Source organism: Nerophis ophidion, linkage group LG13 (assembly GCF_033978795.1).
Source record: "Nerophis ophidion isolate RoL-2023_Sa linkage group LG13, RoL_Noph_v1.0, whole genome shotgun sequence".
Taxonomy (NCBI): Eukaryota; Metazoa; Chordata; class Actinopteri; order Syngnathiformes; family Syngnathidae; genus Nerophis; species Nerophis ophidion.
The window spans coordinates 20218246-20244595 of record NC_084623.1 but is presented as its reverse complement, the minus strand read 5'-3'; the positions used below and the strand labels follow the sequence as shown (position 1 = coordinate 20244595).

Sequence of the window (26350 nt, the reverse complement as noted above, 5' to 3'; positions counted from 1 at the left end):
CTTGTCTTAGTTTTGGTTTGTCAATAAAAAAGCAGTTGATTCATCACCTCCTTGGTTATGTTTGTTTAATATACGGTATTGTGTAGCACTTTATATTGTGTTCAAAGTGTACCAACCTTAACAAACATATGGACTTGTGTTTGGGTTGGAACTCATTCATATTTACATTGTTTATAAAAAAATTTGCTTCACTATACCAATTTTCATCTGTGGGCAATTGTGTTTCCTATTCACCAAACTTGCATGTCTTTGGACTGGACTGTGGGGGGAAACCACAGTAACCCACGCAAGAACAGGGAGTCCATGCAAACGTCAAAGCAGAGAATCACATCAAAACACACTAGTGAGTTAGACATGAAAACCACACAGTCATTGTGCGCCACATAATATGTTCCATATTACATTGCATAAGTGTTATCAGCAAAATAAACACAATATATGTACATCAACACCACAATCCGATATACCCACCACAAGCGAATTTTTCCATCCTCATGTCCGGAGGCAATGCAGTCTTCTTTTGGGTGACAGGCAAGGCATGTAAAGGAGTTATTGGCCCCCTTCTTGTTGTGTTTGCTCAGGCTAAACCTTTTGACAATCAATCAAACACAGTTAGTGTTATTAAAATGTAGCCTACTGCCCATGTACTCTATTGTGTTCACAATGGCACAGCAATCAATACCCTTTTCTAGCTTACCTGTATGACTTCTGGTTCTTGAAGAAAAATACTTCCAAATCAAAAGCTTTGGCTGAAGCAATGTACACCGCCTGTGTAGATGAACATTTAAATGATGGGTATCAGGGACGGGCACTAAAGTTTGCATTGATGAACCCTGAAATTGGGAGCACCAAAATTACAATACAAGCAAGTCTTCCCGCCCCTAATTTCTATTTTCTGTATTGTTGTTGGTTTTGCTGATAAGATTTTTACACTTTAATGTGGATTTCAGGTGTTATTTTTGATTTTTTAGTTATAAATGTATCTATATTATATAAGTATTTACATTACTAATTGGTTTGACTTGAATTTCACAAAATTGCATAAAAACATTAACAAAAATGTTTTAAAAAAACAGATTTAGTACTACCCTTGGTTAAAATGTAATAAAACACATTCCTAATTCTTAGAGAATAATAAATCTGAACACCTCCATCAAACCTGCAATAATTGGCGCATCACAAAAGCTATTACCATATTGACTAAAATATAAGATGAGCCCTCTCTTTTAAAATTAACCATGTTTCAATAAAAGTTTAATAATTTCTTGTTGATTGTAACAAAGGGTATCATATCACTTATTGGCAGTTTAGATTATCTTGACTAATCATAATTACCTTCCACACACAGCATATATATATATATATATATATATATATATATATATATATATATATATATATATATATATATATATATATATATAAATATTAGGGCCAGTGATGGGCAAGTTACTCTTGATTAAATGTAGCTAAGCTACAGCTAGCCCTTGAGAATTGTAGCAAGCAACACGGCAAAAGTAGCTTGCTACATCAAATCTACATTTAACGGCATTTATATCTATGGTCCCACATGTATAAGCCATCCATCCATCCATTTTACTACCGCTTGTCCCGTTTGGGGTACATAATATCAATGTTAATGTAACTGAGAGGATCCATTACTATACCTGTCATTTAGCTGGGGACACCCTAAAAATACCTCTCGGAGTCCCCGCAACCCACTGTATGTTTTTATGTAGTTTTCCTTTTCTTTGGCCCACTCTTATGTTACTCATTTTCTCTACCAACAGTTAAAAAACCCCAGAATCTTTTTATAGCTTAAAAAAAACCCAATGACATATGTGTTGTTTAGGAACAGTTGGTAATGATTATGTGCAGTAAAACTTTTCATCAACTCAACTCACCTCAATGTGTGTTCCTAAATTTGTGTCTTCGATGAAGAGAGTAGCTATGATTTTGGTTTACAGAGTAAACAACTAAAAACTAAAGGTTTTGGGCATTGTTTTCTCAAAACGCGTGAATGTATCTTAATATGGCCAAGGATACGCATTATTGTGGGTTTCCTTCACTTCTTCATCACTAAAGGAAAAATCTAATCTGCGGGAGAAAATTCCTGACATTTTCAAGTATGTTTCTTTTTTTGAGTCTTCAGCTTGAAGCGTCACTGTCTTTGACTTCCTTGTCGTCATGTGAGATGAGTGCGTTTGTTATGATTTTTCTTTCTAGTTTTTGATGACCCGCCTTATCATAGCCTCTGATAGGCCAGTCTGTAAGGTTTTGCCTTAAACTAAGACAATTGTGACTCATTACACAGACACCAACCAATCATAACAGATTGTCTCCTTATGTACGGATGTAGTCATTCATCCAGGTCATTGTATTTTGTCCATATTTTGTAGGGGCCTGGATTCGCAGTCCATTTTCTGTCTTTGTAGCCTTGATGTAAGCTATCTCGCTATATGGGTCTAAAAGTAGTAAAGCTACAGGAAAAGCTACTCGTTAAAAAAGTAGCAAAGCAACTACAAAGCAACTGGAAAATGTAATTAAACTGCGTAGCTTGTTACTGTCAATCACTGATTTAAGGCAAATCAAATTTTGGAATTTAGATTCATCAGGATTAATCACAGGTGATTAATTGCTTGCATAGTTTAAATTTGCTTAAGGAAAGACCCCAATAATTGTGCTGAATTGCATTTTTTTGGTCAAAATTGTATCCGGGAACATTTCAAAATGTATACATGAATGCATTTCATTTATCTCCACAAAACTTGGCAATTGTTTTATCCAATGTTCTTTCAGGCTGCATTTTGGAGTTAAATTTGCCCATGAGTCTCCTCAATCATTTTTGTACTGACATATGCATTGATCTGATCACTGACCCGTATAATGGTTGAAGTAAAACAGCTTGTATGGTAAAAATAAATAGTACTATATTTTTTTGGATGAATCATACAAATTAACTGGTAATTTTGACAACCCAAATTTAAATTCAACTCTTTGCTAATTTGATTAACTTTTGAGCCACTTTTCTTTTAAGCGGGGCACTGACTGTAATCCACACAGGTCTGAATCCGGGCCTACAATTGGGTGATCTAAACAGGACCCATCCATCCATTTTCTACTGCTTGCCCTGTTTAGGTTCGCCGGGGGTGCTGGACCCTATTCTAAACAGGACATTGAATTAAAACCCAAATCAAAATTGATTTTTACATGGATTAAACAGCAGGCTAAAATTAGGTTTCCCAAAGCCTTGACCTCAACCTTATTTAAAATTTGAGGAGTATGCAAAAAAGCCTGGTCTGTGCCAGGAAGCCAAGCAATTCAAATGAATTACCAGTTGCGGACAGAATTAGGCCATAAGGTATGTAAACCTCCATTGTTGGCGAGGTATTGTACATTTCTTTAAATAGAAGTAAAGAAATGGTTTGAGGAAAAAAGGAAAAAAAAACACTTCATATATTAATTCCAAATTTCTAATTATTGTTATTTGAAATTATAACTGTAATGTAGTCACTTATGCCCAGTAGGATTACTTTTGAAATTTGAAGCAGAAAACTACAGAGTAGCAGTCTAACAGCAATGAAGTAGCTGTTCAAGATGTCTGTCAGAAGTGTTGTACAAACCCCTCTTCCAAAGGCGATGGTTTGTGGATTCGAACTGACATTTGCAAGCACAGCAGAAAACTCCAGGGACTCTGCCAGCTGATCTGAACTTTGAGGAAGATGTACCGCCACGAGTTGATAAAGCTCTACACAAAAACACACACAAGCACACGACTGGTGACCTTTTACCTAGTTGTTTTTCATCAATCTGTTGAAGCCACTAAGTAGCATTTACTTGTCTTTGGCGCACCCTAGTGGTACTTAACAGTAGCTAGTAAAGTGCACCTAAAAATAGCTTACCAGTTATTTTGTCGGTTTTTGTTCGGGTGACTACAAAGAAGACTCCCTCATGGTTTGCAGAGGCATAGATGGAGTACATGGGATACCCAACAACATAAGACTAAAAGACAATAACAAAAAAATCTGTTAAAAATGGCTTGCAGAGGGATAAAGAAAATGTAATTCACTATCACAGTGTGTGAAAAACTTTCCATCAAAAAAACTTACAGATAATTTATTTTTACAAATCAGGAATGTGCTGATCGAACGGCCACCGATCAGAATCAATCGATTTATTTGAAAAAGTACGTGATCGCCATTGCTGAATAATGCCGATCACCAACACCGATCCCCTCTTACTAATATTGTATTTATTTTTAGTCTCCCAACTGACAAGCTAGCTAATTATGTGTCTCTACACAATGTGAATCTGCGTCCCCAAGTTAATAATAATCACTTCCATTACTAAACATAAACTGGATTTCATATCTTAAGAATTAATTATTTAGTTTTTCTTAATCGTATGAAATAAAAATAAAAGAATAAGGAACTAGTTTAAATATTGTGCCAAAATTGTTAAACTGCCAATACAATAATCAAACTGAAAAATTTACAGTTAATACATGTGATCGGTGTTGGTATCGGCCGATATCACTCATGGCTGATCGGCATCAGAATCGTTAACGCTGGAATATACCATCGCGTCACGTAGCTTGCGTCCCCCCGACGACGTCTCGTTTAATTTATCGTTCTTCGGTGGGGGGGGTGGCACAATACTGTGTATTTTCTTCCTGTGAAGAGTGACTAAATACAACCGCATGTCTACATCGGAACTAATAATTAGGTTACTCTAATGAACGTTTTACTTATAAACTTTGAGAAGATGGACTGTGCTACTTCTGAACAAGTTGCGGCAGAGGACATTATAATCTGCAACAATATTCGGCTGTTTGGGACATGGGACGAGAGGGATCCAACTTGTAATTGTAAATATATATATATTTTAAATTAACTACTTAAGTTAACAACATGCTGGTGTTTATCTCTATTGTCATGTTCAGAGTTAACACATTTTTCTAAATATACTGTGCCTGAAAGATTGATGTAGAATAAGAAAAGTGTGCACGAGAAAGAACATGTGTCAGAATTTAACCTGTTAGCACAAAATTTGTCATACTTTCACTTCGTGACTTCTTCTGGACGCAACAACCCAATAAGTCGAATAACACACATTGTCTTCAGAGCACACCAAGATAAGTATACAATATCAGTTTCCACACAAATGTTTAATCACTGTTTTATTTTATACAATAATGTGTGCATTTCAAGCACAAAATGTTTGCTCGCCTGTGTTAAGGGACACTACCTGGCAAAAACTGAACAATCACAGCTCTGCGTTCTACATCAACGGCGAGGCGGACCTAGGATTTTTGGGAGGTGCACGTAGGCTACGCGGGGGGCTACGCAGGGGAATGGGGGACCACGGCGAAGCCTACGCAAGCTACACAAAAGTATACACCAGGCTTCAGAATAGATCCCTGATCGGAACATCCCTAGTACAAATGTTAAGCATGTGCAGAAAATAAATTGTGAATAGCTTCAAATTAATTCTGGTCGGATAAATACATGATCTTTATAATTTCAGGAAAGTATAAGGTAGAGCAAAACAAACAAAAATAAACAAATCAGGCTGCACCTTAATGAGGATTCCATCTGTAAAGTCCCAAAGCTTGACAGTGCCATCTACTGAACAAGAGTACACCTGCAACAAATGCAAAACAGCTAATGAATGGCAAAATACACTGAACATACAGTAGGCAAAGGGGAACTGCACTTTTGTCATCATGACTTTCATAAGGATTGGTAACAATAGGCAAAATTCCCCCAAAAAGTGCAAATCCCCTTTAATTGGGTTTTCATTTTCTAAAAATTTCTCACCATCATTATTTGTTTATAGCTCAAATGTAATCACTTATGGAATTTGGTCACTTATGTCAATGGGGTAATGGAGCATTAGTGTTTAGTTTGTTCATTGCCCACCAAGATCATGGTGGGCAAATACAGGTATTCCTGGCAAGTCCATTGAAAATGCAACGTTCATGCACTGTTCTTGTCTGCGAAAATGGTTCCGATAAGGATTTTGGTTTAAGTTATTTCATTGTTTCTAAAACAGTCCATCTTGGAAGGGAACATTTATAAAACAAACCAAAAACACAAGAAGGTTGTTGATGTTTTGAGCCCGTCACATTTTGTCGAGTGGCACAGAGTCAACAAAACAATATAAAGTAACAACTTTGTCAATATCTGAATAAACTTAAAAATGTAAAAGCTTGTTTATGATTTATTTTTTTTATCATCCATAAAACTCAATATGACCAGTTTTGTTAAGGAAGATTCCACATCGGGAATGGATTTTTGTGTTGTGCGTGTATGCTGCAATAATTTTTATATTTCTCATTGCCGAAAGCTCAAACCACTTGTGAACATTTTTGTGTGTCTGTTTGCGGAGTAAAACTCTGGAACAAACTGGACTTACAACACAAACAATGCCAAACTATTAATCGATTTAAACTGTTATACAAACATCGGGTCTGGTTAAACTATAGAGACATGGGTCTTTAATTTGACTTTCTGTTGTACTCTGTTTCATAGTGTTAACATGTGCTCAATGTTTACCTTACCATTATTGGTGTATTGTCTAGTACCGTTGTTATTATTTTGTCCCCTACCATTGTTGGTATTCTTTATTCTTCCCACATTGTTGCTAGAAATTATTGTTACAGTGTAATAATTGTTGTTACCTGTGGTAATGCATGTGTATTATAATCCATGAATCAAGTAACAGTGAATCTCAATGTATTAATCACTGAGTGGACAACTGGGGGTGGGATTAAATAAATAAATAAGATATCTTCTTCTCACTCCCTTTCAGGCAAAACTGGATCATCAAGCTTACATATTGTACATTACCTTTTGCATTATATTAATTAATATTATGTGTTGTCTACCTTGTACTTTGTGTCGTTGCCTGAAATAAATGAATAAATAAAAAATGAAAATGTTGAGCATCAAGAAAACCTCGCTGAATAGCATTAGACAGATTCATACAGCCCTCATAAGCTCCATGCAAATTTTCTAAGAAAGTATTTTTTCATCAGAGGGTATGAATCCACTCCATTTTAGCATTTTTTTTTTTATATCTGGCTTTTATATTCACGAGTAAACTTCCATCTGCGCTGTTAAAGGTAAATTAACAGTAGTCATATTGAATGTTTGCCATCTATCTGCAAAACCATGGTTGCAACCCAGCAATTGCAAGTGAAATGGATTTCACGTGACAGCATATAATAACACCACAATTATTAAGTAATACAATACAGGGTTTCCCCAAGACTACCAAGATACCTGCGGCGATAAGGGTGCGGCCATCATGACATCATTAAATAATTTGCATAAACTGCTATGATGATATGGTTTTCTTTAAATTTCTTTCAAGTGTCACTCAGAGACTTTTAATGACCCCTTTTAAAAAAATTAATCTAATCTTTTCTGGTATTATTATAAAATGTACTCATTTTTAGAGATTCTACTTCTGTCCCTTGATGACCCTGACGAAAGAGGCAAGCTGCAGCGAGCATGATGTCAAACTTTCTTCGCGCTGCTGCTCCAATTGGACTTTATCTTCCTAAAAGCCGTAATTGTTCTCTTAAAATATTTGCACATTTTATAGATCGCTGTCCGCCTGTATATCTGGGAATAGTGTTGTCCCGATACTAATATTTTGGGAACCGTACCAAAAGTATTCCGGTACTTTTTCTAAATAAGGGGGAGCACACAAAATGTTATTATTGGCTTAATTTTAACAAAAAAAGTTATGGTACATTAAACCTGTTTCTTATTGCAAGTTTGTCCTTAAATAAAGTAGTGAACATTCTAGACAACTTTTCTTTCAGTAGTAAGTAAGCAAACAAAGACTCCTAGTTAGTCTGCTGACGTAGGCAGTAACATATTGTGTCATTTTCCATTCTATTTTTTTGTCAAACATTATTAAGGACAAGTGGTAGAAAATGAATTATTAATGTACTTGTTCATTTACTGTTAATATCTGCTTAATTGGTCTTTTAACGTGTTCTATTTACACTTCTGTTAAAATGTAATCACTTATTCTTCCGTTGTTTGAGATTTTACATTAGTTTTGGATGATACCACAAATGTGAGTATAAATCCGATACAGGATCACATATTGGTCATATTAAAAGTCCTCATGTCTCCAGGGACATATTTCTTGAGTTTATAAACACAATATATATATTAAAAAAAAAAAAACGAGAGAAGATTTTGTGATATTGATGTAATCATAGTAGTATCGACCAAATACGCAACAGTACTGTTATAATTACAGTAAATATTAGGTGTAGATCCACCAATGGCATTTGTTTATATTGTAGCGTCCCGAAAGAGTTGGTGCTCCAGGGAGAAATACCATACAGAAACACATTTACGCCCTACTGGGCAATGAATCATCACCAACAGTGTAGTGTACATGACCGGTTATTTTCTTGTGCATTTAAAAATCAATAAACCCGCATCACCAATTGAAACATATCTTATGTGATACTATTATAATTGCAAAAAACCTAAACGTGAAAAAAAAAATAAAGAAATCAAAAAACTGAACTCACAATCTGTAGAACCCATCATAGCTGCTGAGGTTGGCCGTCATTGTCTCACAAGATGTTGTTTCTCTTTAAATATATTTCTTGAAATTGGCCTTGCAAATATATGTGTCGTCTTGTCTAATCATAAAAGATGCAGACGAGGTGTCTTGGCTGAGTTCTTAGAGTTTACTCCACAGCGTGCTACTGCGCATGCTCTTCACTACTGTGGCATGCTAGGTAATGGAGTTCTTATGTTACCTAGCTCATAACATCACAATATATATGCTTTAGGCCAGTTAGAAGGCCTTACTGACAACATCTCGTGATCTGATTGGCTATAGCAACTGTCTGTCCCCTGAATGTACCCGTTCACTTACAGTGCACTGACGCCAGCATTGTTGATTCTGATGGCTTTGGGCAGATTTGGTACAGCATGGCAACATAAGCTAGCTGAATTCTATTTGGGAAAAAAACTCTAACCTAAAAACAACAGCGCTGGAAGGAGTATAATATGACATGAAGAGAAGATGAATACTTTTAGATATTTAGGTAAATTAAAATAAAAATACTTGTATCTTTTATCCTTCTTATATGTTGTGGCCTGCTGGGGCAGTGGGCTAAGAGTGAGGGACACAAACAGACTGGACAAGCTGGTAGAAAAGGCCAGTAACGTGGTGGGAGTGGAGCTGGACTCTCTGGCGGTGGTGTCAGAGAGGAGAAGTCTAGCAAAACTCTTAGCCATTATGGACAACTCCCACCCACTACACTCGGACCTTGTGGAGAGAATGAGCACGTTCAGTGGAAGACTCCAAATCCCAAAATGTAACACGGAATGACACAGTAGGAGGTCCTTCATACCGACAGCCATCAGACTGTATAATGCATATGTTCCTTCTTGACTGCACTTAAATGTAGAGTATATGTAGAATATATTTATATGATTCATATATTATATATATAATATGTTATATATCATTTATTATCATTATTGTATATTGTGAGCAAACTGTGGTACTGAATGTCCCCCAGGGATCAATTAAGTACTTTCTTTTCTATTCTATTTAATTATGATCATGATTTCTGGTTGTTAGGCCGGCAGAAACCCTGAAGGCTCACCAGTGGTTACATCCCTAACTACATGTCATTTTTGAATTTTTATTTGTCTTTTAAAACCGCCACAAAGTTTGGGCAAAATCTAACATCAGATTTGGTGACCCAAAACCCTGCTTGAGGGCAGCCCTACAATATATTGTATAAAGAAACAATATTTGTCTCAGCTGCATTGGGGCAGTAGGTGGTGTACACCCTGGACAAGTCGCCACCTCATCGCAGGGCCAACACAGATAGACAGACAACATTCAAACTCACTCACGAGGGCCAAATCAGTGCTGCCAAACAACCTATACCCAGGTGCATGTTTTTGGAGGTGGGAGGAAGCCAGAGTACCCGGAGGGAACCCCTGCAGTCACGGGAAGAACATGCAAACTCCACACAGAAAGATCCCGAGCCCGGGATTGAACTCAGGACTGGTTCAATGGAGAAGTCTGATCTACAAAATCAGCATACCCCTTCCCCTTCGAGCTTTTCCGGATTAACTGAATTTTTTTTTTTCAATCATTTGGAACTTGCAAGCGTACTTCTTCTTCTAACTCATTGTCGCCATGTCTCTTCTTCATTCCTCTTCTTTTTCTCCATTAGGTTTTTGGACATTACTACTTGCCGTAGTTTTGAAGCAATGCATGATGGGAATCCGGATGTTGTTTGTCAGTGTATTAACATGCCGACTGGAATAAACACAGACTGAGGTATAGCTCCGTGCCTGCCTACTTTATCGGTTATAGATACACCTATGGATAACAAAGACATAAGAAATAGTCTCATTTTCAGGTGAGGGAGGACGCTACAGGCCTACTGAAACCCACTACTACCGACGACGCAGTCTGATAGTTTATATATCAATGATGAAATATTAACATTGCAACACATGCCAATACAGTTTACTAAATTGCAATTTTAAATTTCCCGCGGAGTTTCTTGTTGAAAACGTCGCGGAATGATGACGCGTGTGCGTGACGTCACGGACTGTCAGGAAATATTAGCGCAGCACCACTTACGGCGAAAAGTCGTCTCTTTTCATCACGCAATTACACAGTATTCCGGACATCTCTGTTGCTGAATCTTTTGCAATTTGTTAAATTAGTAATGGAGAAGTCAAAGTAGAAAAGCCTTTAGCTACACAAACACACGGTAATTCCTTGTTTGAAATTCCCGGAGGTGAAACTTTACTATGGATCGGAGCGGTCAAGCGAACATGGATCCCGACCACTTGTCAACCAGCAGTTTTCGTCATAAAATTGTGTTAAAAAGTCGCCTCTTACCAGAGATCTGTGGAGTTTGCGCCGTCCTTGTATGTGCCGTGACTTCCCTCAGACACTGGCCTCAAGACACCCGTGGACACACCCCTCCGACAATCAGGTACTATTTAATCTCACTAAAACACTAGCAACACAATAGAAAGATAAGGGATTTACCGTAATTATCCTAGTAAATGTGTCTAAAAACATCTGAATCCGTCCCAATGCAATCGCCTTTTATTTTCAACTTTATTTTTTTTTTCTAGTCCTTCGCTATCAATATCCTCAAACACAAATCTTTCATCCTCACTCAAATTATTGGGAAAATTGTTGTTTTCTTGGTCCGAATAGCTCTTTTTGTTGGAGGCTCTCATTAAAAACAATGTGAGGATGTGAGGAGCAAGGCTTTTTTTATCAGCGCCAAAAGTTGCAAACTTTATCGTCGATGTTCTCTACTAAAGCCTTTCAGCAAAAATATGGCAATATCGCGAAATGATCAAGTAGGCCACGTAGAATGGACCTGCTATGCCCGTTTAAATAAGAAAATCTCTTTCAGTAGGCCTCTAAAGGCCCCAATCATGGAGAATATGGTGGAAATCGGAAGATATTCGGGAGAATGGTTGCCAAGGGATATTTTCGACAGGGGCACTGAAATTCGGGAGTCTCTCGGGAAAATCGGAAAGGGTTGGCAAGTATGCCTCCCAGTGGGTAAACAAGGGGATGGGTCAAATGCAGAGGAGAATTTCACCACACTCAGTGTGTGTGTGAGACAATCATTGGGACTTTAACTTAAAAGGCATAGACCTCTACTTATAGGTGATAGATGTACCTGCAGGTGGTTGGTGGGTTTGAGCACCACACCCGTGACCAGATCCGTGTGTCCACGAAGCTGATGAATACATTCTTCCGTGGCTGTGCTGTACACCTTCACACACTCGCCAGAAGCACACAGGAGGAACCTGCAATCACAATCGCATGTTAACTTGGACTTGCAGTTCATACGTAACGTAATTACTGACCGTTGCCATGTTAATGAGATTGCATATTCGAAATTAACATGAACCACTACCAATACTTATTCAGCCCTGTGAAGTTATGTACAAAGTGCATCATATGGGTGGCATGATTACAGCACGTTGCCATGCTAATGGCGCCAGCAACTGGACTGTTAATGAAACAAAACAAAAAAACGCCAGAGTCGGGGAATGCAATACAACATGAAAACTACAACTTACTTGGAGTCATGGGTGATGACAGGGGATCTAAAATTGATTTTACTGCCACCTCGGTGAACCACGCGGATATCTGTGTCGGCAACCATGTTTTCTCCGGCTTCAACTCCGACCTCTTCTTCTTCGGCTTTGCCGGGCTTGCAGCCATGGCTTGAAAGGTGCATACTGCCACCTACTGTATCTTTCTATGTATGCAGGGGCTCAATACCAATACCATCCCATCCATCCATTTTCTACCGCTTATTCCCTTTCGGGGTCGCGGGGGGCGCTGGCGCCTATCCCAGCTACAATCGGGCGGAAGGCGGGGTACACCCTGGACAAGTCGCCACCTCATCGCAGGGCCAACACAGATAGACAGACAACATTCACACTCACATTCACACACTAGGGCCAATTTAGTGTTGCCAATCAACCTATCCCCAGGTGCATGTCTTTGGAGGTGGGAGGAAGCCGGAGTACCCGGAGGGAACCCACGCATTCACGGGGAGAACATGCAAACTCCACACAGAAAGATCCCGAGCCTGGATTGGAACCCAGGACTGCAGGACCTTCGTATTGTGAGGCAGACGCACTAACCCCTCTGCCACCGTGAATACCAATACCGGCACCTGTTTAAAGTTAAAAAAGGTAAAGTACCCATGATTGTCTCACACACACTAGGTGTGGCGAAATTATTCTCAGCATTTGACCCATCACCCTTGATCACCCCTCCTGGGAGGTGAGGGGAGCAGTGAGGAATCATTTTTGGGGATTTAACCCCCAATTCCAACCCTTGATGCTGAGTGTCAAGCAGGGAGGTAATAGGTCCCATTTTTATATATTATAACCCACAATAATAATAATAATAAAGGGACAAGCAGTAGGAAATGGATTGGTGGATAATGATAATCATCCATCCATCCATTTTCTACCGCTTATTCCCTTCGGGGTCACGGGGGGTGCTGGAGCCTATCTTAGCTACAATCGGGCGGAAGGAAGGGTACACCCTGGACAAGTCGCCACCTTATCACACCTTATCACAATTTAATTATATATCAATGATAATATTAAAACACATAATCAATTATGATATAATAATAATCCATCCATCCATTTCCTACCACATGTCCCTTTCAGGGTAATGATAATAATAATGATAATAATAATAATAATAATATGAATGTGAGTGTGAATGTTGTCTGTCTATCTGTGTTGGCCCTGCGATGAGATGGCGACTTGTCCAGGGGGTACCCCGCCTTCCGCCTGATTGTAGCTGAGATAAGCGCCAGCGCCCCCCGCGACCCCAAAAGGGAATAAGCGGTACAAATGGATGGATGGATAATCAATTATGATATAATAATAATCCATCCATCCATCCATTTCCTACCACATGCCCCTTTCAGGGTAATAATAATAATAATGATAATAATAATAATAATAATAATAATAATAATATGAATGTGAGTGTGAATGTTGTCTGTCTATCTGTGTTGGCCCTGCGATGAGGTGGCGACTTGTCCGGGGTGTACACTGCCTTCCGCCTGATTGTAGCTGAGATAGGCACCAGCGCCCCCCACGACCCAAAAAGGGAATAAGCGGTAGAAAATGGATGGATGGATAATCAATTATGATATAATAATAATCCATCCATCCATCCATTTCCTACCACATGTCCCTTTCAGGGTAATAATAATAATAATGATGATAATAATAATAATATGAATGTGAGTGTGAATGTTGTCTGTCTATCTGTGTTGGCCCTGCTATGAGGTGGCGACTTGTCCGGGGTGTACACTGCCTTCCGCCCGATTGTAGCTGAGATAGGCACCAGCGACCCCCACGACCACAAAGGGAATAAGCGGTAGGAAATGGATGGATGGATGGTTAATTTAGTTGTATGATAAAACAATTCTAATATTTCCCAATAACCTCACCACACCAAAATAGTATATTATTATCCTATTTTAATTATTAAACACAATTATAATACTAACATAATTCTACTAACAACAACAATATAGTCATAGAATAATATTAATAGTAATAATAAAATCCATCCATCCATTTTTTACCGCTTGTCCCGTTCGGGGTCGCGAAGGTGCTGCGGCCTATCCCAACTACATTCGGGCGGAAGGCGGAGTACACCCTGGAAAAGTCGCCACCTCATCGCAGGGCCAACACAGATAGACAGACAACATTCACACTCTTTCAGAGGGAACCCACGCCAATTGGACAACATGCCAACTCCACACAGAAAGATCCCGAGCCCGGGATTGAACTCAGGACTTTCGCATTGTGAGGCACATGCACTAACCCCTTTCCACCGTGCTGCTATTTAATTATATATTAAAGATAATATTACAACACATATTCAATTATAACAGGGGTCGGGAACCTTTTTGGCTAAGAGAGCCATGAAAACCAAATATTTCAAAATGTATTTCCGTGAGAGCCATGTCATATTTTTTAACACTGGGATGGTATAGCTCGGTTGGTAGAATAGTTGTGCCAGCAACTCGAGGGTTGCAGGTTCGATCCCCGCTTCCGCCATCCTAGTTACTGCCGTTGTGTCTTTGGGCAAGAGACTTTACCCACCTGCTCCCAGTGCCACCCACACTGGTTTAAATGTAACTTAGATATTGGGTTTCACTATGTAAAGCGCTTTGAGTCTCTACAGAAAAAGCGCTATATAAATACACTTTACTTCACTTCAATACAACTAAATGCGTGCATTTTTAATACCAACATTTTTGGAGTATAATAAGTCTCTTATTCTTTTTAATAACATTGTTGCTCGCTGCTCCCCTCACCTCCCAGGGGGTGATCAAGGGTGATGGGTCAAATGCAGAGAATAATTTCACCACACCTAATGTGTGTGTGACAATCATTGGTACTTTAACTTAACTTAATGCAACATCTTGAACAGGTGCAAAAGAAAACGGATGGTTGGATTAAATTTTATTTTTAACGCTGATTACCAGCAGAATTATTAATTACTTGTTGTGTTAATCAATTTCAGCTAAGATTTATCTGAGAGCCAGATGCAGTAATCAAAAGAGCCGCATCTGGCTCCAGAGCAATAGGTTCCCTACCCCTGAATTATAATATAATAATAATCCATCCATCCATTTCCTACTGCTTGTCCCTTTCGGGGTAGTAATAATAATATAGCTGCATTATAATACATTTCTAATATTTCCCAATATTCCACTATTGGCTATGACCTGTTTCCCCCTACCCACCTATGCTATATGTACAACAACCTCACCACACCAAATTAGTATATTATTAACCTATTTACATTATTACAAAAACGATTATAAATTGTACATAATTCTTATAACAACAATATAGTTATATACTATTAATAGTAATAATAGTATTCCAATATTCACCTCTTTTTACCCTACACCAGGGGTGCCCACACTTTTTCTGCAGGCAACCATGAAAGTGGTTGGTTTTTGGCATCTAATTCATCCAGCTTCCATACACTTTACAAGAAAAACATTGGCGGCAAATTCCGCCAAAAAATGACAGAGAGGAAGGCGAGAAACACTTTTTATTTCAACAGACTTTCGCGCCGTCCCTTCCGTCAAAACTCTAAAGGCCGACTGCACATTTCCTATCTTCACAATAAAAGCCCTGCTTCATGCTGCCTGTGCTAACAAAATAAGAGTCTCTGAGGGATCACTTGTGCACGCCAGTTTTCCGAGACTCTGTATTTAGTTAGCGCAGGCAGCATGAAGCAGGGCTTTTATTGTGAAGATAGGAAATGTGCAGTCGGCCTTTAGAGTTTTGACGGAAGGTACGGCGCGAGAGTCTGTTGAAATAAAAAATGTTTCTCGCCTTCCTCTCGGTCATATTTTAATAATAATGATCTTGCAGCAGCCAGCGTCATCTCACAAGACCCTCCGGTACCGTGAATGTCATTTAAGTGACGTCTTGGTGAAGATTGATGATCACTCATTTTTAGGTCTATTTTTTTTAAAAGCCTGGCTCGAGATCGACTGACACACCCCCCGCGGTCGACTGGTAGCTCGCGATCGACGTAATGGGCACCCCTGCCCTACACTATGCTACGTATACATTAACCTCACCAATTAAATTATATTAAACTATTTACATTATAAATAAACAAAAACAATTATAATATAATAACAATAATGATACATATATTATTAATATTCCCCAAGACTATTACCTGCTTCCACCTACCGTATATTTCGTACATGAACCTGTCCCCACCACATTATTATACTACAATTTCAGTCATTCAAGGCTATAATCCCTGTCCTCGCCCCTTGCTTTAATTCCTCATGCACTTTTCCCCATGATAACTCTTTCATATGTATGAATTTGGAAGCAGCTTTGACAACTTTATAGATTTATTACTTACTTAATTTTTTGCAACTATTGAGTGGAAAACGATCATTTTATCTTCAGATATTTCTGTAAATAATTGATTATTGCTTTGTGCTTATTGGGATGTTGTTCTTATTCCTTCCCAAAGTTGTTCTTTTCTGCTGATGTACTTTAACTGCGTCTGCGTATGTAAAATTCCGGTCTACTTTGATTTTCTGAACTTCTGTTGATTTGGGCGGAAGGCAGAGTACGCCCTACACAAGTCGCCACCTCATCAGAGATCATACTTGGCAACCCTGAGACCTCCGATTTCAGGAGTTGGGGGGGGGGGGGGGGGGGGGCGTGGTCGGGGGTGGAGCGCGTGGTGTGGTTAAGAGTCAAATATTTAATGTATATATATATCTTAAATATATATATATATATATATATATATACATATATATATGTATATATATATATATATATATATATATATATATATATATATATATATATATATATATATATATATATAAGAAATACTTGAATTTCAGTGTTCATTTATTTACACATGTACACACACATAACACTCATCTACTCATTGTTGAGTTGAGGGTTGAAATGTCCATCTTTGTTCTATTCTCTGTCACTATTTTTCTAACCACAGGTTGACTCTCTGGCAGAGAAGAAGTCAAGCAAAACTCCTAGCAATTATGGACAACACCTCCCACCCACTACACTCGGACCTTGCGGAGAGAATGAGCACGTTCAGTGGAAAGCTCAGACTCCCAAAATGTAACACGGAACGACACAGGAGGTCCTTCATACCGACAGCCATCCCACTGTATAATGCATATGTTCCTTGACTGCACTTAAATGTAGAATATATTTATATTGTTTATATATTAAATATATAATATATTATATATATTATATTATTTTTTATTATCATCGTTTATTGTGAGCGAACTGTGATGCTGAATTAAATAAAGTACATTCTATTCTATTCTATGTACAGTAGATGAGAGTATTGTTCTGTTTAAGAGTGTCACAATTTCACAACATTGGAGCTTACGGCATACCAGCTGCTGTACGTTAGATGAAAATATGACTGCTGTTGTTGTGTGTTGTTACCGGGCTGGGAGGACTTTAATCAACTGCCTAACAATAAACCCACATAATAAACCAAAAACTCGCCCTTGATCATTCTATAGTTATAACGTCATTGGGCAGACACGCTCTTTATACTGTGGGAAAGCGGGCGTGAAAACAGACTGTCGACACATCACTCAGGTCCGTTTGGAGCTGGAGGGGGCGTGGCCTCCAGCCTCGTCTGAATTTCGGAAGATTTTCGGGAGAAAATTTGTCCCAGGAGGTTTTTGGGAGAAACGCTGAATTTCGGGAGTCTCCCGGAAAATCCGGTAGGGTTGGCAAGTATGTCAGAGATAGACAGACAAACATTCACATATTCAAGTAAAATGTTCTGGGGAGCACATTTTCAGAAAGCTAAGGACAAGTCGACAATTGATTTTGGTCTATTTATTTTGTCAAGGATACAGGGACACTTTGGTGTTTTTAAAGACCTTCTGCAAGTTTTTGTTAACTGAACTCACGGGCCAACAGTTTGTTAATAATATTAATAATTGTTCATAAATTCTGTATATACACATTGGCTGAGGCATTTCCAGTAGGTACAAAACTACAGGTAAAAATATTAATAATATTCAATTAATTTTTTTTTTTTACAAAACATTGTAAAAGTCAATGAACTTAACAATTTTATGATTTGTAAGTGCTTTGTAAAAGGGAAACCACAGCTGTAATAGCTTATAAGTGGGTGCCCGAATACAGTACGTTCAAGACGATAAAGTACAACATAAACAAGATTTTCACATGCTTACATCCTAAACTGTTTCATACATTCACATATCCTTACAGTTTTAATTTGTACTCTTCAGTTCTTTTTCTGGTAGTTGATACTCTTACACATTGTAATTTGGTAATGTTATGTGTGATTAGAGTAAGTTACTCTGGGTGCAGAATGCTGATCTGAAATCTTCTTAGGACAAGGAGTCCGGTCAGAGAGTAGGGCACATTGAGGGTTCTACACACTCTTTAATGGTTAAGTTGGACAATTCGGGTGCGTATGTGTGCGTCTGTGGTCTTAAGCAGTGTTTTTCAACCATTGTGCCGTGAGATACAGTCTGGTGTGCCGTGGGAGATTATCTAATTTCACCTATTTGGGGTAAAAAATATTTTTTGCAAACCAGTAATTATAATCTGCAAATGATGTGTTGCTGTCTAGAGCTCGGCAGAGTAACCGTGTAACACTCTTCCATATCAGTAGGTGGCAGCGGGTAGCTAATTGCTTTGTAGATGTCGGAAACAGCGGGAAAAAGGAATGTAATGCTTAAACAAATAATAAACAAAAGGTGAGTGTTCCTAAGAAAAGGCATTGAAGCTTAGGAAAGGCTATGCAGAACAAAATTAAAACTGAACTGGCTACAAAGTAAACAAAAACCGAATGCTGGACGACAGCAAAGACTTACTGTGGAGCAAAGATGGCGTCCACAATGTACATCAAAACATGACAAGACAATCGACCATGTCTCCACGAAGAAGGATAAAAACAAAGTAGATGTGGGAAATATCGCTCAAAGGAAGACATGAAACTTCTACAGGAAAATACCCCCCCAAAAAGAGAAACAGCCACCAAAATAGGAGTGCAAGACAAGAACTAAAACACTACACACTGGAAAACAGCAAAAAAGTCAAAATAAGTCAGGGTGTGATGTGACAGGTGGTGACAGTACACCTACATTGAGACAAGAGCTATGGTGATGAATGCTTGGTTATGCTTTAAAAGTCATATCCAACAATTGCGGCAACGACTTTGTACTGTGTCAACTGGGTTTAGTTTTTTAATAAATTCTGCTGGTGGTGTGCCTTCGCATTTTTTAAACGCAAAAAATGTGCCGTGGCTCAAAAAAGGTTGAAAAACACTGGTCGAAAGGCAACACATACAAAAAATGATTAGGATACATTTAGGCAAAATAATATGCAATAATATAACAATATATGTATTATGTTAGATACAATATAATATACTCTACAATGTGTTTTAAAACAAATATATAAACAAATTTACATGGAATAATAAAACAGTCCATTAGAAATGAATGGAGAATAAGCACTGATGATTTAGACCAGTGGTTCGCAAATGGGGGTACACGTACCAATGGGGGTACTTGAAGGTATGCCAAGGGGTACGTGAGATTTTTTGAAAATATTGTTAAAATAGCAACAATTCAAAAATCCTTTATAAATATATTTATTGAATAATACTTCAACAAAATATACATGTAAGTTCATAAACTGTGAAAATAAATGCAACAATGCAATATCCAGTTTTGACAGCTAGTTTTTTTTGTGGATATGTCCCATAAATATTGATGCCAAAGATTTCTTTTTTGTAAAGAAATGTTTAGAATTAAGTTCTGGAATCCAGATGGAGCGCTGTTACAATCCCCAACGAGGGCACTTTAAGTCTATGATTACTTCTATGTGTAGACATTTTTATATTTATAATTGAATCACTTGTTTATTGTTCAACAAGTTTTTAGTTATTTTTTATATATATTTTTTTACCAAATAGTTAAAGAAAGACCATTACAAATGAGCAATATTTTGCACTATTATACATTTTAATAAATCAGAAACTGATGAAATAGTGCTGTATTTTACTTCGTTATCTCTTTTTTTCAACCAAAAATGCTTTGCTCTGATTAGGAGGTACTTGAATAAAAAAATGTTCACAGGGGGTACATCACTGAAAAAAGGTTGAGAACCACTGATTTAGAATGTGCTTTAAACGTGGTCCATGTCGCCCTCTAGTGGTATAATAGGGTAACTACTGTATAACAAGAAGTATGTCGCCATTAAAAGGGCTAAAGTTGAGCTGGGAAATTATATCGTCATGCATTAACATTGTTGCAAACAAACACTTGTTTAAGGATACATCCAACACATTATGGGCATTTTAGAATTATAGGTACAATTAAGTCAGGAACGCACAGGATGCTGTTCACACTATCACGCTACAAACAGGAAATGACGTCTCCGAATAGATCGCCAAAGTAAGAGCACAGGAAACCTAACATCTTAAAACTGCGTCAGAATAAGATACAACTAAAACACTTTCTGAAATGTATCTATTTCAGTATGCATACTACAATAATAGATGTTAATTAATTAATGTTGCAGTAAACAAACAATAATAAATCTCTTGGTTTGCTTGACTTATTGGTTTTTAGCCTTTGGGGTTTATAGTATGGTACGCTGACCATATTCTGAAATCCCCAAAAGAGGACACATATATGCGTGCCAAGGCAGGCAGCGCACCAAGGCCGGGACTAGGTGAAAATTTGCCAATGATACTTGAACTTGCTTTATAAATAATACATTTATCTACCTCCTCTCTGAGCTGCAACCTTATCGTGGTAGAGGAGTTTGCGTGTCCCAATGATCCTAGGAGCTATGTTGTCCGGGTTTATGCCCCCTGGTAGGGTCTCCCAAGGCAAACAGGTTCTAGGTGAGGGATCAGACAAAGGGCAGCTCGAAGACCTTTATGAAGAAGAAACATCATGGACCCAGATTTCCCTCGCCCGGACGCGGGTCACCGGGGCCCCCCTCTGGAGCCAGGCCCGGAGGTGGGGCACGATGGCGAGCGCCTGGTGGCCGGGCCTGTTCCCATGGGGCCCGGCCGGGCACAGCCCGAAGAGGCAACGTGGGTCACCCCTCCAATGGGCTCACCACCCATAGCAGGGGCCATAGAGGTCGGGTGCATTGTGAGCTGGGCGACAGCCGAAGGCAGGGCAATTGGCGGTCCGATCCTCGGCTACAGAAGCTAGCTCTTGGGACGTGGAACGTCACCTCACTGGGGGGGAAAGAGCCTGAGCTAGTGCGCGAAGTCGAGAAATTCCGGCTGGATATAGTCGGACTCACTTCGACGCACAGCAAGGGCTCTGGAACCACTTCTCTCGAGGGGGATTGGACCCTCTTCCACTCTGGCGTTACCGGCAGTGAGAGGCGACGGGCTGGGGTGGCAATTCTTGTTTCCCCCCGGCTCAAAGCCTGTACGTTGGAGTTCAACCCGGTGGACGAAAGGGTAGCCTCCCTCCGCCTTCGGGTGGGGGGACAGGTCCTGACTGTTGTTTGTGCTTATGCACCAAACAGCAGTTCAGAGTACCCACCCTTTTTGGGAACGCTCGAGGGAGTACTGGAAAGTGCTCCCCAGGGTGATTCCCTTGTCCTACTGGGAGACTTCAACGCTCACGTTGGCAACGACAGTGAAACCTGGAGAGGCGTGATTGGGAAGAATGGCCGCCCGGATCTGAACCCGAGTGGTGTTTTGTTATTGGACTTTTGTGCTCGTCACAGTTTGTCCATAACAAACACCATGTTCAAACCTAAGGGTGTCCATATGTGCACTTGGCACCAGGACACCCTAGGCCGCAGTTCCATGATCGACTTTGTAGTTGTGTCATCGGATTTGCGGCCTCATGTTATGGACACTCGGGTGAAGAGAGGGGCGGAGCTTTCCACCGATCACCACCTGGTGGTGATTTGGCTGCGATGGTGGGAGAGGATGCCGGACAGACCTGGGAGGCCCAAACGCATTGTGAGGGTCTGCTGGGAACGTCTGGCAGAGTCTCCTGTCAGACAAAGTTTCAATTCCCACCTCCGGAAGAACTTTGAACATGTCACGAGGGAGGTGCTGGACATTGAGTCCGAATGGACCATGTTCCGCACCTCTATTGTCGAGGCGGCAGATCGGAGCTGTGGCCGCAAGGTAGTTGGTGCCTGTCGGGGCGGCAATCCTAAAACCCCTTGGTGGACACCAGCGGTGAGGGATGCCGTCAAGCTGAAGAAGGAGTCCTATCGGGTCCTTTTGGCTCATAGGACTCCGGAGGCAGTGGACAGGTACCGACAGGCCAAGCGGTGTGCAGCTTCAGCGGTCGCGGAGGCAAAAACTCGGACATGGAAAGAGTTCGGGGAAGCCATGGAAAACGACTTCCGGACGGCTTCGAAGCGATTCTGGACCACCGTCCGCCGCCTCAGGAAGGGGAAGCAGTGCACTATCAACACCGTGTATGGTGCGGATGGTGTTCTGCTGACCTCGACTGCGGATGTTGTGGATAGGTGGAAGGAATACTTCGAAGACCTCCTCAATCCCACCAACACGTCTTCCTATGAGGAAGCAGTGCCTGGGGAATCTGTGGTGGACTCTCCTATTTCTGGGGCTGAGGTCGCTGAGGTAGTTAAAAAGCTCCTCGGTGGCAAGGCCCCAGGGGTGGACGAGACCCGCCCGGAGTTCCTTAAGGCTCTGGATGCTGTGGGGCTGTCTTGGTTGACAAGACTTTGCAGCATCGCGTGGACATCGGGGGCGGTACCTCTGGATTGGCAGACCGGGGTGGTGGTTCCTCTCTTTAAGAAGGGGGACCGGAGGGTGTGTTCCAACTATCGTGGGATCACACTCCTCAGCCTTCCCGGTAAGGTTTATTCAGGTGTACTGGAGAGGAGGCTACGTCGGATAGTCGAACCTCGGATTCAGGAGGAACAGTGTGGTTTTCGTCCTGGTCGTGGAACTGTGGACCAGCTCTATACTCTCGACAGGGTTCTTGAGGGTGCATGGGAGTTTGCCCAACCAGTCTACATGTGCTTTGTGGACTTGGAGAAGGCATTCGACCGTGTCCCTCGGGAAGTCCTGTTGGGAGTGCTCAGAGAGTATGGGGTATCGGACTGTCTTATTGTGGCGGTCCGTTCCCTGTACGATCAGTGCCAGAGCTTGGTCCGCATTGCCGGCAGTAAGTCGAACACATTTCCAGTGAGGGTTGGACTCCGCCAAGGCTGTCCTTTGTCACCCATTCTGTTCATAACTTTTATGGACAGAATTTCTAGGCGCAGTCAAGGCGTTGAGGGGTTCCGGTTTGGTAACCGCAGGATTAGGTCTCTGCTTTTTGCAGATGATGTGGTCCTGATGGCTTCATCTGACCGGGATCTTCAGCTCTCGCTGGATCGGTTCGCAGCCGAGTGTGAAGCGACCGGAATGAGAATCAGCACCTCCAAGTCAGAGTCCATGGTTCTCGCCCGGAAAAGGGTGGAGTGCCATCTCCGGGTTGGGGAGGAGACCCTGCCCCAAGTGGAGGAGTTCAAGTACCTAGGAGTCTTGTTCACGAGTGAGGGAAGAGTGGATCGTGAGATCGACAGGCGGATCGGTGCGGCGTCTTCAGTAATGCGAACGTTGTACCGGTCCGTTGTGGTGAAGAAGGAGCTGAGCCGGAAGGCAAAGCTCTCAATTTACCGGTCGATCTACGTTCCCATCCTCACCTATGGTCATGAGCTTTGGGTCATGACCGAAAGGATAAGATCACAGGTACAAGCGGCCGAAATTAGTTTCCTCCGCCGTGTGGCGGGGCTCTCCCTTAGAGATAGGGTGAGAAGCTCTGCCATCCGGGAGGAACTCAAAGTAAAGCCGCTGCTCCTTCACATCGAGAGGAGCCAGATGAGGTGGTTCGGGCATCTGGTCAGGATGCCACCCGAACGCCTCCCTAGGGAGGTGTTTAGGGGCTGGAAGTGGGCTGGAAGCGGAGGTGTATATTGTAGCATCCCGGAAGAGTCAGTGTTGCAAGGGGTTCTGGGTATATGTTCTGTTGTGTTTATGTTGTGTTACGGTGCAGATGTTCTCCCGAAATGTGTTTGTAATTCTTGTTTGGTGTGGGTTCAGAGTGTGGCGCACATTTGCAACAGTGTTAAAGTTGTTTATATGGCCACTCTCAGTGTGACCTGTATGGCTGTTAACTAAGTATGTCTTGATTGCCAATCAATCCACGACGATGCTCTCTCGCTCTCTCTGTCTCCGCCCCTCCCTTACGAACGTTGCTGCATGCACACACCTTCACGATTTGTTTTGTTTTTAACCATTTTAACCCTGTACGTACATAAAACGCCCGACATTTGAGGCATTTAAGAAAACCCGCCCAGACACCCCTGACAGGCCTGCAAAAGACGATATGTCCGGGGAAAAGAGGACGTATGGTCAGTGTAAGTATGGTGTAATGCAGCAATAATTCATTTTTCAAGAGATTTTTAAAAACGTTCTCAATGAAGTAGATTGTGTGATTAAACTGATTGACACTTAAAACCCCAGGTCTTGTGTGCACACGTTCCATGCAGACCAAAATCCACTGCCCTTTGATTCAAAACATATAGCAGCTTAGTGTATTTATGGCCTCTCAAGGATGTAGTGATGAAACAGAACCTGCCAAAGAGAAATGATAAGCCATTTATGTAAAATTGGGGAAACATGATTTATTTGCAGTTTGCATTTGAGCACTTCTTGAACACCACACAAATTATTTCGATTTCTTTCACTTGCTTTCTGCCTCTGTTGTGTTTATTTCCACGAGCTAGTTCACGTACCTGTCAAAAAATGTAATGTATTTGCCAAGATCCAGACAGGGCAAAGTGGTGGCGGGCCACTTGGTGAACTGGTTTTTATATAAGCCTTTCTTGGAAATAAAATGAAAAGCCAAAAACAAGAGGCACAGGGAACAAAGTGTGAATAATGACAAAGACTATGGGCTTCTTTGGCAAACAGTGTGTAGCCATATGCACAAATATGTGCTTAAACCAAGAATAGGAAGGTTTTAAGGATGAATATTCTTACTTGTGGTTTTGTTCTTGCTAGAAATGCCTCCGCCAATGTGTATATGTACAATTCATAAACATTCCAGGGTCTTACAAACTGATTAATGTTGATTAGTAGTAAAGGACAAATAAACTAATCTCAACAATATTGTTAGGTTCTGTTGGTCTTGAACCTTAAATGCAGAGATGGCAGGCGTAGCACAGGCAAACGTGACTTCAATGTCAATAGGAAATAGTGCAACTAGGATATGCACGTGCAGTGAACATGCAATTGAAACATACAGGCAGGCTAGTTTATAAAGAAGCCTGATTGGCAACTTTGAACAGGTCTGCTCGGATGGCCAATAAGGGACAGGTGTAGGAAACCGCTCTGGGGCCAAAGTAATGAGGCAAACTGAATATAAGAGCACTGGAAAGAAGACAATACCAAAAACAGTAAAGAAAATAAACAAAGCCCAAACCTGTCATGACATTCATGACAAATATATTAAAGTGACACACACGCTGATAAAACATAATTTGTTCACAGATAACATTAGTGATAACATTACTAATATCACTAATGTGACAAAACGGCGCTGTGTACACGGGCGTAGGGAGAAGTACAGAGCGCCAATAAACCTTTAAGGCACTGCCTTTGCGTTCCGGCCCAGTCACTTAATATCCATGGCTTTTCACACACACAAGTGAATGCAAGGCATACTTGGTCAACAGCCATACAGCTCACACTGAGAGTGGCTGTATAAACAACTATAACACTGTTACAGTGTAGCCCACCTCAATCTCCCAAATTCAGAGCGGACATATATATATATATATATATATATATATATATATATATATATATATATATATATATATATATATATCATTACCTTATAAAATTCGAGGTTCAGACGCATGTTCGTCAAACTAATAATAATAATAACTGCTATAGCAGCCGTAACATTAATACAGCCACAATGACAACTCTTGCTGACCTACTGCCCTCGGTAATGGCACCATTCCCAAAGTATGTGGGCTCTATTGATAACCTCACTAACAACTTTAACGACACCCTGCGCGAAACCATTGATAACATAGCACCACTAAAGTTAAAAAAGGCTCCAAAAAAGCGCACCCCGTCGTTTACAGAAGAAACTAGAGCTCAGAAATTATTATGTAGAAAGCTGGAACGCAAATGGCGCACGACTAAA

General features: G+C 40.4%; 1 protein-coding gene across 1 annotated transcript in view; it reads right to left on the bottom strand.

The window, feature by feature from the left end:
- Positions 1-12283, bottom strand: part of wdr75 (WD repeat domain 75) — a 33012-nt gene extending 20729 nt beyond the window's left edge. Inside the window, exons 1-7 of the mRNA XM_061918498.1 lie at positions 12129-12283; positions 11723-11852; positions 5578-5643; positions 3903-4002; positions 3624-3748; positions 698-768; positions 472-588 (exon numbers count right to left, since the gene is read on the bottom strand). Coding sequence (XP_061774482.1) covers positions 472-588; positions 698-768; positions 3624-3748; positions 3903-4002; positions 5578-5643; positions 11723-11852; positions 12129-12214 — 695 coding nt within the window. The 5' untranslated portion in view covers positions 12215-12283. The remainder of the gene's footprint in view (positions 1-471; positions 589-697; positions 769-3623; positions 3749-3902; positions 4003-5577; positions 5644-11722; positions 11853-12128) is intronic.
- Between the last annotated feature and the right edge of the window lie 14067 nt (positions 12284-26350).